Genomic DNA, 12,239 nt, shown 5'->3' on the forward strand with positions numbered 1-12,239 from the left:
CATTTCTGTTTCTATGTTTCTATATGATAGAGACATTTAAATATTTCAGTTATAAATCGGGCTCAAGAAACAAACCTTTTTCAGGTGAAAACATGCTCTAGAACAGGATGACAGAAGGAAAGATGTTGGAAGGGAGGTCCCAGGATCTGGAGAGAAGGGAGAGAGAGGCAGTATAGAGGATCCCTGAGGGCAAAAATGATAGTAATGATGCAGTGGGATAACCTGCACAGAATGGCAGTTCCAACCTTAGTGGTACAACAGTATCAGGCTTCCAAGATGACTGGGGTGACCTGTATAGAGGACTATGGTTAGAATCCATTCAGCATGGGTAAGAACAGCTTCACTAACCTTGATGGCAGTGGGGATTATTATAAAGCTTGGTAGTAAGACATAGAAGGGGCCCCGTTGTGTTCATTGAAGACAGCAAAGCCTAAAATTGCCTAACAGAGGAGCTGGTCAAATCTAATACTGAAACACATTTTGGGCATGCTTGCAGGATTGCGCTCCATTTTTTTTTAGGCCAGGTTGATCCAGTCCTGGTTTTATCCCATTGGATGCAGAGACTTGTAATTCTGATGTCCCCATTAGGTTCACTAAGAAAAGCAGAATTACAGTTCATGCAGGCACTGGGGGTAAAAACAGGAATAGATCGAACTGTCATGAAAAAAAGGAAATCATACAATGCTTTGGACAGATATGGAGGTCAGTGGTAGGAAAAGGGGCATGAAATCAGGTGAAACATAACATAACATAGTAATATAGAGATGATGGCAGAAAAGGACCAGCCTGCCCTGCAAGCTTCTTATGGTAATGTCTGCCGCTCCGTGCAGTTACCTCCAAGCTTTATAATAAGAGCAATAATCAATCACAACCAAACAACTGTCAAGCCCATAAATTACTGCTAAGCAACATTTTTACCGGGTGAGGAGCATTCTTGATAAGACATGAGGGTGGGGTGAGTTGCTGTAGGGTTGCAGATGTGAATTTATCTGTGCATCTACCCAAAGTGCGCAAATCTCAACTGGGCAGACTGGATGGGCCATTTTGGTCTTTATCTGCTGTCATTTACTATGTTACTATGTTACACTTTGTGTAAAATTTAATAATGAAGTCTGTGCCTAATTTTTGCACCACCTGCGATCTTAAGTCTAAGGAAATCTTCACTCGGTTATTAAAGTGAAAACAGCACAGTTTTAATATGAAAATTATACATAGGAGAAGTGGAGGGGGACCCCCGATTGAATCTTGTTCTTGTTTAGTAGTACAGATATTCTGGGTGGAGGAGACCCAGGGATTTGCTATTGTTTGAAATATTTTCAACCTGCAGTACCTACTACGTGTCCGCTGGATGGCCTTTTGTGTGACATGGGATCCGTGGGATGTGGTTTCTGGGATATTTTAAGGGGTTTGGATGATGCTGGCCCCCTTAGGAGGACATGATTGCTGGGGAAGTGGCCCGGGAAGGTATAAATATTAGGTCAAATTGGTGGAAGTTTCCCTTTCTAAGGCTGGAGCTCCGAGATAGAGGGACTGCCAGGGTATGGCGTCCTGAAGTAGCCAGCCTGTGAGCTTGTGTGGCCCAGGGACTCCCTGAAATGGGCTTTCCCCCTCAGGGAAGAAGGCCAGAGGCTGAGGAGCGAGCAGGCAATTCCTCCCACTGAGGGGGGGGAAAAAAAGGGCCTGGAGCAGGAGGTGAAGGAGTGAGCCGCAAGGAGGAACACCCAATGTGGAGGGAACTGAAGAAGCCTACACATTGCCAGAACGGTGGGAAAGTGGTGCGTGAGGTAGAGAGATTATGAGTAGCTCGTGAGGTTTATAAATGTTTTTATAAACCTCAGGTTTTATGTTGAGGTAGAGGTTCCCCTTTTATGGGAACCCTGAATGGTCTTGAACAGGGTGTAACATCTGCTGGAAGTGCACAGGATCCCGGAGCCAGCGTAGGAAGATTCCAGAGTTCTAGACAGACAAGGGGGGCGCATCCCCTAGGGGCCTGCTCATGGAGCAGAAGTGATAAAAGCCCTGCCTCTGCAAGGGAAAGAGACTGGTTAGAGCTGTGATCCTCCCCCAGGATTACAGACGGGAGTAGCAGGGATTTTCCTCTAAAACTCCTCAGGGGCCCGAGGAGAAGAAGCAGAGGGTGCAATGCAGCCTGGAAGTTAAAAGCTAAAGGCTGTGCTTTAACTGGGGCAAGAACTTCTCTGGACCAGGAAGCCAGCTGTGCCGGGGGGGGGGGGGGGGGGGGGGGGGGGGGGGGGGGGGGGGACTTGTTTGGGGCGTGTAGGATCCTGATGATCCTTCAGCTGAACAGGACATTCTTGTGAGTAACTATTTGATAACTGAGGAGAGTAAAGAGAGGACCAGGCTAGGTTGTGCTAAAGACCTAAGGCGAGATAAGAAACAAAGTAACCAGAGCTACTGTGTGACTCTAAGAAGAAACTGTTACTGAAGGAGAGGAACTGTAAGGAGAAGAAAATGTGATTCTGTTTAATTCCTGCATCTAACTGAAGGGTCATTATGTTTGATTCGGAAGATTCTTCAGTAAACTGTTTTATTTTTTGGGAGCACAACTTGAGTCTGGAGAGTGGTTTATCTATGTGGGGTGTTCTCATCCTGGTCCTGGTCCTTCAGGTTACCCTGCCCCCAGCTCGCGGCCTGGAGATTTAATTCCTCACCTTGGGATAGTAACCCCAATGCTCCCCGAGGATAGGAAGGTGACCCCAGGTGTACAGGGGGTTACATTTTTGGGTAGCCTCAGGAGGTAATTGGGGATTTGAGCTCCATGATCCCAACAAAGAGAGAAACTTGAAGGATGGAGAAGGGGTTCTGTGACTGAAGGATCCAAATTCTGTGCCAAACCTCGGGGTGCCATGAGTCCATGAACTGAGAATTCAGTACAGAATGTTTACCCTCTTCTAAAATGTATAAAGTGGCTGGAAAATCCAGAAAAATAAAGTTAGGAGTTTGGTTAAGTCTGTACATGGAGGGTGGTACTCCAAACCTTGAGGGTACCAGATAAGTTTTAAAATAGTGTTTTATTCTGACTGTGTATCCCATGAACATAGGTGCCAGTTGGAAAATCCAGAAAAATAAAATTAGGAGTTTGGTTAAGTCTGCATGGTGGGAAGAATATTCAGCCAGCAGATAGCTGAATAAGCAGGACTTATCCGGCTAACTAGCAGCTGTTGAATATCCGCTTAAGTTCAGCGGCCGCTAGATAGCCAGATAAGTCACTTATTTGGCCATCTCTTAGTGGGAGAACTTTGTGGGTAGACAATGGGCAGGCAGTGGGCAGATTGGGGCGGAGCTACTTAGCAGGATAACTTATCTGGCTAAGTAGCAATTTTTTGATACTTGGCCAGATAAGTTATCTGACTAAGTTAGACCTAGTCAATAGCAGGCGTAAACTTAGACGGATATAACTTATCTTGCTAAGTTGCAATATATACGTGGATACTCAGCGGCATAGCTGTGCTGCTATATATCCTTGTAACTTAGCCAGGCAAGTGTTATCCGGCTAAGTTACTTAAGGGCTGTTACAGTAAAGTCCGCGGGAGAGCGGGCAAATGCCCGCTCTCCTGTGCACGCGATTCAGTATGCAAATTAGGCCCGGCGGTAAAAACAGGTAAAATGAGGCGCGCTGTCAGCGGGTTTGACAGCCGACACTCAATTTTGCCGGCGTCGGTTCTTGAGCCTGCTGACAGCCACGGGTTCGGAAACCAGACGCCAGCAAAATTGAGTGCCCGGTTTTCGACCCGCGAGCCGCGGGCTGACTTCAAATTATTTTTTTTTACTTTTGGTAACTTTCGGGACCTCTGACTTAATATCGCCATGATATTAAGTCGGAGGGTGCACAGAAAGCAGTTTTTACCTTTGGGTAGGCACTAATTTCTGAAAGTAAAATGTGCGGCTTGGCTGCACATTTTCCTTTCTGAATCGCGCAGGAATATCTAATAGGGCCATCAACATGCATTTGCATGTTGCGGGCGCTATTAGGTTCGGGGGGGTTGGATGCGCGTTTTCAGCTCCTTACTGAATAAGGGGTAACGCCTGCGCGTCGAAAACGCGCGTCCAATCGAGGGTTAACAGTGCGCTTCGTCGGAGCGCACTGTACTGGATCGGCCCGATAGCTAGCCAAGATTTGAATATTGACCCTGGTGTGACTTTGTTTGTGAAGTTTTATGTATGCCAGTACTAATTAAGAATTAAGGGAGACCAGCTTCAAGAAGGGGAGGAAAGGCAACCCATTCCCTGTCCTAATCAGGAAACGGTATTCTGCCCCACTGCTTCTAACAGGGTTCACGTCACCATCTGCATGACCCACATTGTTGAACCCACAAAATAAATTAGACAGACTGACTCTGAAGGGGAGGAGCAGGGCCAATGATCAGAGATAGAGTAACTGCTGAGGACAGAGGGGGGCAGGAAGGGGAAAAGCAAAGGCATGAGATAGATTTGCATAAAATGGAGGCAGTACGTGCAGATCTACCTTATGCATATTCATTGTGGATATCCTGAAAACCTGGCCTGTTTGTGGCTCTCAAGGACCGGAGTGGGTCACCCCTGATCTAGAATATTCTTTTGCTTTTTGTGCATTTCTACCTTTGAGGTATTTAAAGATCTATTACTTCTCCCCTGTCTTTCCTTTCCTCTCCTCTGAGGTATACAGCTATCTCTTTAGGTCCTTACTTAAGGAGGGAATTTTCAAAGAGTTATGCAGCAGTCACATACATAAAAATAACACACACACATTAAGTAGCGTGTAAACACATGTGCACCATTTTAAAAACCTTGAGAGTACATGTGTACTTGCAGTATCCCACAGAAATGTTAACAGGGTGGTCTAGGGGCATTCTAGGTCACGGATCATAAGTAAATGTTGCTGTTTTGTAAGAAGTATATGCACGTACCTTACTGAACTTGTCCGAACACTCTGACACCTGCTAATTGACTCACGCAATTCAAATCAAACTTCTCTGTAGTCTGGGAGGGCTGGGTGAATTGGGTGGAGTTCAGGGTGAGGTGCCAGAGGGTCTAGGTGAACTGGTGAAGGTCTGGATGAACCAGTGGAGGTATCGGCGAACTGGCGATTCCAAAGACGCATGCAGCTCAGTATTTTCAGAATGCTGTACGTGCATGCTTTAAAATATACCTGCCTCCACATTTCATTAATTTTGTCTTTACACACAAATTGTTTCAAGTATTTCATGCATAAAATATACTCATGTGTTTTGTTTTTTTTAATGGGTAGAGAAGGTATACGTGTTCCTGCCACCCAGTTTATAAAATGCTACCATAAATCTCTGCGGGGCCCCTTATGTGTGCAAATTGTAAAGCACAGACAGTTTTGAAAGTCAGGCTCAGAGGACTTTTGGTGCACATCTTGCGCCACTCTGGTCGCTTTTCTCTGGATCGCCTTCAACCTGTTTATACCTTTTTGGCAGTACAACCTCCAGAACTGGATGTACTATTCTAGGTGACATCTCACTAACGAACTATACTTATCTCCTATAATTTTCTATTATATAGTTACACTGTATAACCATATATGCCTTGATCTATTGACAAACTGGCACCCCTCATTGTTCTATATTACTTGATGTTAAAGGGTGAATTATATACCCCTATCTATTGTTTGATATTTCTAGTTTTAAGCTGTTGATGCCCTGATTTTCTTGACAAGTTGTCACCCCTGCCTGCTCCGATTTGCCATTTTTGAAACTGTTCATCCAGTTCATAGTGCTTAATCCAGTTTATAGTTCTATGTAAAGCCTGTTTGCTACTTTTAGTTCCATGCAAACCGATATGATGTTCCCCTACGAATGTCGGTCTATAAAAATGTTCAAATAAATAAATAAATATTAATTATGTCTATCCTTATGCACTCTAGCATTTCTCCGGACATCCTACTAGATTTTTTTTCCTTGAAATAGTTTACTTATAAAATAATATAGCAATCCTGAGGAGTCATATAAGCCACTGTACAATTCTTTAAGAGGACTGGCTACATCTGCTTTGTGTTTGCAGTCACCTGGACAGAAAAGAGGCTTTTGATCAACTCAGCCTGCCCCTGCCTATTGTGTTACCCAATACCCACTCAACAGAGAGTCAGTAATTGCTGAGAAACTGCTGAGGAGAGAGGAGGGGAAGAGCAGGGGCAAAAACCAAAGATACAATAACCGCTGAGGAGAGTTGAGCGGCAGGAAGAGGAAAAGCAGGGGTAATAACAGGAGATACAGTAAATGCTGAGGAAAGAGGAAGGGCAGAAAAGGGAATAACATGGGCAATAACCAAAGATGCAGTAACTACTGAGGAGAAAGGAGGGTAGGAAGGGGATTATCAGGGGCAATAACTGTTGAGGAGAGAGGGAGCAGGAAAAGGAAGAGCAGAGGCAATAACCAAAGATGTACTTACTGCTGAGGAGAATGGAGGGGCATGATGGAGAAGAGCGGGGGCAATATCCATAGATGCAGTAACAGCTGAGAAGAGATGAGCCAGGAAGGGGATTAGCAGGGGCAATAACAAGAGATTATAGTAATTGCCGAGGAGAGAGGAAGCAGGAAGAGGAAGAACAGAGAAAATAAGCAAAGATGCACTAACTGCTGAGGAGAATGGAGGGGCATGAAGGGGAAGAGCCAGAGTACTAACCAGAGATATAGTAACTGCTGAAGAGGCGAGGAAGGGGATGAGCAGGGGCAATAACCAGAGATACAGTATCTGCTGAGGAGAAAGAAAGGGCAGTAAGGGGAAGAGCAGAGACAATAGCAGGAGAAACAGGACAGAAAGGGGAATAGCAGTGGCAATAACCAGAGCTGCAGTAACTGCTAAGGAGAGAGGAGGGGGAGGAAGGTGATGAGCAGGGGCAATAACCAGAAATACAGTAACTGCTGAGGGGGCATGAAGGGGAAGAGCTGGGGCAATAACCAGAGCTGCAGTAACTGCTAAGGAGAGAGGAGGGGGAGGAAGGTGATGAGCAGGGGCAATAACCAGAAATACAGTAACTGCTGAGGGGGGCATGAAGGGGAAGAGCTGGGGCAATAACCAGAGCTGCAGTAACTGCTAAGGAGAGAGGAGGGGGAGGAAGGTGATGAGCAGGGGCAATAACCAGAAATACAGTAACTGCTGAGGGGGCATGAAGGGGAAGAGCTGGGGCAATAACCAGAGCTGCAGTAACTGCTAAAGAGAGAGGAGGGGGAGGAAGGTGATGAGCAGGGGCAATAACCAGAAATACAGTAACTGCTGAGGGGGCATGAAGGGGAAGAGCTGGGGCAATAACCAGAGCTGTAGTAACTGCTAAGGAGAGAGGAGGGGGAGGAAGGGGACGAACAGGGGCAGTAACAAAGGTACAAGAACTTTTGAGGAGAGCGGGGGTAATAAAATGGATACAGTAACTACTGCAGATTTCTTATATTTTAATCTATTAGTGTACAATAGCCTTTTGTTACATACTCATAGAAACATAGAAATGACGGCAGAAGAAGACCAAACGGCCCATCCAGTCTGCCCAGCAAGCCACGCAGTTCATCCATTTATTTCTTTCTTTCTTTATTTTTTTCCCACCCTTTTTCTCCCTCCCACCCATCACTATTGGCTTCCAGCACCCTCCGGCCCCAACTCCCTTCCACCCCTCCACCATGCAGAGAGCAGCGCTGTATCCGCTTCCCAGTGAACATCCAGCTCAAACAGGGGTAGCAACTGCCGCAACAAGCATCCACTCATAAATCATCAACCTCACCAATACAGATGAATGTCATTTTATGAAAGCTAAAAATGCATATTTATAAATCTCCTGCTAAGAGAAGTGAGCTTTATATGATAACTGAAAACCTCTTCATTTGAATTTTTCCCTGAATGAATGTGTGTGCTCTGAAGTGAGACTGTAATCGTGTGGACTAGGAGGCAGGAGCTCTGTAAGATTTTCCCTCCCAAAAAGCTTTGCCAGGAAATCTCACTCCTGCCCGACAGCGCACTCTGCCATCCTAATATTGAGACTCTCGCCCTCCCTCCTCTCCCCAGCCTTCTTCCTTACAGCACCCCCTGCTAATAAGGAGCATTATGTACGAAGGTGTGGGTTGAAACTGCGCAGGTTTAAAATGATTTTAACTCCCGGTGCAGTAAGCTAATGGCACGCCGGTGCATTGGGAGTTAAAAACAGTGCGCTGACTGGAAAATGCGCACACAAACACGGGCTGATTGCACCTTTTAACTTGGGGGAACGGGGAAGTCTCTCAGACATGATATGTGTGCAAAAAACAACTGATGCCCGAAGCACAGCCCAACAATGGTGCACCCTCGGCCCTTTCATTACTTAATTGACAAGACATTAAGGCTCAATAAGTGCTGAGAGAGAAATAAGAGCTTAAAAATTCAGCTTTCTTCCAGGCCAGACCCCACAACTATCTTAAATAGAAACTTTTTATTTTATTTATTTTATTTATTTATTTATTTAGCATTTTTCTATACCGACTTTCCAATAACAAAATTATTGATCAATTCGGTTTACATTTTAAACAATAACAACAATGACAAGTAAATGTCTTACAATGAACAGGTATTTATCTATCACTAAATAGCAGTAAGCAATATAAGCAAATTATTTACTTATAACTGGGGGGGGGGGCAGCAGAAAAAAAATGCAAAGTTTCAACAATCTATGGTGCCCCCCCCTTGGCGCTCTGTGCATGGGCTGATTTTGCTTAATGGTTAACCCAGGGCTGTATTCAAGGAATATTTAGGATTTTCGAGCCTTAAATGTGCATATAACCATGTTTAGCATTCTGCTTGCAATTAAAAGGCACCGCTGTCGCTATATTAATCACTTTTGCAAGGAGAAATATGATCTTTAATGTGAAAAAAGCTCTAATCTTTTAGGGATATGTGTTCTGAGCATTGCACACCCAGCTGTCTCTAATGCTTTCCTTCTGCAGGGAGTAGGACAGAGTGTACCTGGATCTTGCAAAGACCAAATTCCTTAGAAAAGATATTCGATTTTTATATTAAATTCTTATATACTTTTTCTGAGAGGGAAAGTGGTGGGCTGTGGTGTAGTACACCAGGCAGGGATTAATTTGAAGATTCCCACTGCACAGCAGTTACTCTGCCTTAGGGCTTCTTAGCAGTTCAGTATGGCTAATTCAGCTCAAAGTAAAATCTAGCATGGCTTAATCTGCTCTGGATAGAGAGTCTTTGCATTATTCCATGAAGCAAAAATGTCTACAGTGCTGAAAATTCTCTCAGAAGGAATTACTCTGTGTGTGTGTTTATATCTGGTTTCTAGTTGTGTGTGTGTGCTTGTGTGTGCATATGTTTATGTGTGTTGGCCCATACATGTCCTGTGGACCCCTATGTTTATGTGTGAATGTGTTTGCCTCTGTGGGTGGTTTGTGTCCTTCACTATGTGTGTTTGGTTTTTTGTTTGTTCATTTGTCCATATGTTTTACCTGGGTGTTTATTTGTGTTTCTGTTTGATTCCTTACGTTTGTATGTATGTGTATCTGTGTGTGCTATAACCAAAACTCCTGTAATAATCCTTTTAAAGCAGACCTAGGAACACCTATATTTCATGGTATTTTCCTACTAATATTTTTTTCCACAAAAAATAATTCCAAAGTAGAAAATGTTGGTTCATTACAAACACAATAAAATAGATAATATACAGTATATATTTTTTTTGGGGGGGGGGGGTGTAGGATTTGTGTTTTATCTAGGAGGAAGCAATCCTGTCTCCTGGCACTGCCAGTTTTGTCCCCGACAGCCGCACCTCTTCCCACCTGGAGAACAGACGCCTGCCTACATTATTTTGTTCAGGAGAGCGTTATAGCAAAAAAGACGCCTTCTCACCGGGTATTTTTAAAGAGAGAAAACAATCCGTGCACCCAACAAGTACTTGGTGAGAAATGCAACACAAGTGAGAGCAGGTCTATTTCAAACCATTTTAGATAGTGCGTCAAGAAGTTGCAGACCCTCTGGCCAGAGTCTGACCACAGACCCACCCTCCACTGTCAAGATGTTTATTTTTAATTAAAATATGGGTTCTCTTCAGAATGATTTCTAGAGTGATCCTACTCGATTTGCGCCCTCCTAAGGATGGGATGTTTTGTGTGGGATTTCTCCTGAAGGGTGGCTCTATTTTATTTTTCCAGTGAGAGGAGGGGGGGGAGGGAATCTGTTTTATGCATTTGTTTCAGGAATGGGATTTGTTTCCTGGGGGACTGAAATCTCTCCTGCGGGGGATTTGTTCTCTCTTGGATATAGTAGGTCCCTGTTCTAGCAAGCTTCTGTTCCTTTGCACCAGATGACGCCTGCGGTCCCAGCTCCTGACCATAGATTTTAATTCGATTTAAACAAACTTCAGGAGAGCTTTGCCAGCTCCTCCATCACCACCTGTAGACTTTTCAAAGTGCACAAGGTGAACCCCTGAAAATGGGGCGATGGAGCTTTTAAAGCCCAGGGGTGCTCCCGGTGGTGGGAGTTGGGGATGGGAGTGGTAATTGTTTTGTTTTTTTTTGCAAAATAAAAGTTAGCTCCATACTGCAGAACATGCTGTAATCGGTTTGATTCCGGTGGATGTCAAACTCTGTGTACAGGGCTGGAGTCTCCCCTGTACATGGCACCAGAGTCTCCCTCCTACAGTGCAGACTGGCCGTACAGAAACAAAATGTTTCATGCAATCAATTACAGTTTTCAGAGACGATTCGTTCCCCGCAGCAGGAGGGTGGGATTCGGGTACAGGTTACGGACAGTAAGATCGTTACTGCTGGAAAGTCCGTCTTGTAAACAGAACAGGAATTTCAGACAAGGAAAGTCGTTCAGCAAACAACTCCCTTCAAGGTGGTTTGTCGCCCTAGCAGACAATTTTTTTTTTTTCATGGAAGTTAGAAAAAACAAAACAGCCCTTTGGTGAAAAAAAAACCCAAAAAACAAACAAACCAAAAAACTGCCCTCCACACCCAAAACTGCCATGACAGCACCATCCTTAGCTGGTAAGAAGGTCCCCTTACCTAATGAATTGGCAAATTGCTTTTTTTTGCAGGGAAATCTATGTAATGACCCAGGAACAAAACTTGTAAGTTTCCAAACATTGACACCCCAAAAGAGGAAGGTTACACTCGTCCCCCCCCCCCCCCCCCCCAATATACTGTAACATATGTGTAATTTTTCAGCTCTTACCTCAGTTGGCTCCGTGTAGTAGGAATTCCAGTCGGGTATCTCGTGTGATTCCATTTTAACCGACCCCAGCATCCCAGATCCTCCCTCCCAAATCAGTTCTTTAGATTAAAGCTCCGCTTTTTGAAGAAGGAGCTGCGACCATGAGCATCCCCCTGAAGCCCGCGGTCCTCTGCTGCTGCGTCCCCGCTGTGAGCGCTGGCAGCGGAGGTGCAAACTGCCCCCAGACCAGAACGCCTGCTGTGGCTGTGGGCTGGAAAAGCCTTCTCTCTTTCGGATCCCAGGTTTCCAAACTTTTGCTGTCGCTAAAATGACGATAAATCCTGTACCTACCGAGTGATAGGTGTTGTCTAGGCAGGCGCGCACCGAATCTTAAAACACATAGAAACGCACTTTTAATTCTCGGTGGACCAGTTTTAAGCAATAAAGCTTCACTTGTGCTTGAAATTCAAAGTAATAGGTTCTGGAATATTTCATGGAATTTTTCAGTGACTCTTTCATGTGTTGATGGCTTTTTTTTTTTTTTAAACTAATGTTTTTCTCTCTCTCTCTGGTTCCAGTGACGGAAGGTCTGTCCCATACAGCCTGTCTCCCTCTTAGGTCTATATAATGCTCAGGTTGGTCTCTCCTCCCACTCTAGATTTGAATATTGGGTGCTGAGACCACAAGGAGGATCTGTAGGGGAATTTAAAGGGCTCTTTTGCCCTCTGGTGTTACCTGGATGGATGGTGCAGCTTTCATAAATGTGCTTCCTGTTGTCCCAGGCCATCAGCCAGGGTCATTTTGGACATGGAAATCTATGCACAGACAGGGAAAGAGTCATGCACAAATCCAGACACATACTCACACTTTCATATGCAATGCACACACACTAGCTGCAAGTAGTGGTGCCAAGGGGCAATAAAAGGGTGGCAGGAAAACATTAGCTGCTTGGATAGAGAGGGAGATTTAACTCAATTACAGTGCCTCTCAAAAGGGGCTGGTGGTGATCAAAACTGAACACAGAAAATAATAACTAGGGAAGAAATAAGGAAGGCAGCCAAATATGATTGATCCCTGATGCCTGCTGGATGGGA

General features: G+C 44.7%; 1 protein-coding gene across 1 annotated transcript in view; it reads right to left on the reverse strand.

The window, feature by feature from the left end:
- The window catches only part of FOXA3 (forkhead box A3), a 56,268-nt gene extending 44,541 nt beyond the window's left edge, over nt 1-11,727 (reverse strand). The window contains exon 1 of the mRNA XM_029571376.1: nt 11,167-11,727. Coding sequence (XP_029427236.1) covers nt 11,167-11,238 — 72 coding nt within the window. The 5' untranslated portion in view covers nt 11,239-11,727. The remainder of the gene's footprint in view (nt 1-11,166) is intronic.
- Between the last annotated feature and the right edge of the window lie 512 nt (nt 11,728-12,239).

The sequence above is a fragment of the Rhinatrema bivittatum genome, chromosome 11, assembly GCF_901001135.1.
Source record: "Rhinatrema bivittatum chromosome 11, aRhiBiv1.1, whole genome shotgun sequence".
Taxonomy (NCBI): domain Eukaryota; kingdom Metazoa; phylum Chordata; class Amphibia; order Gymnophiona; family Rhinatrematidae; genus Rhinatrema; species Rhinatrema bivittatum.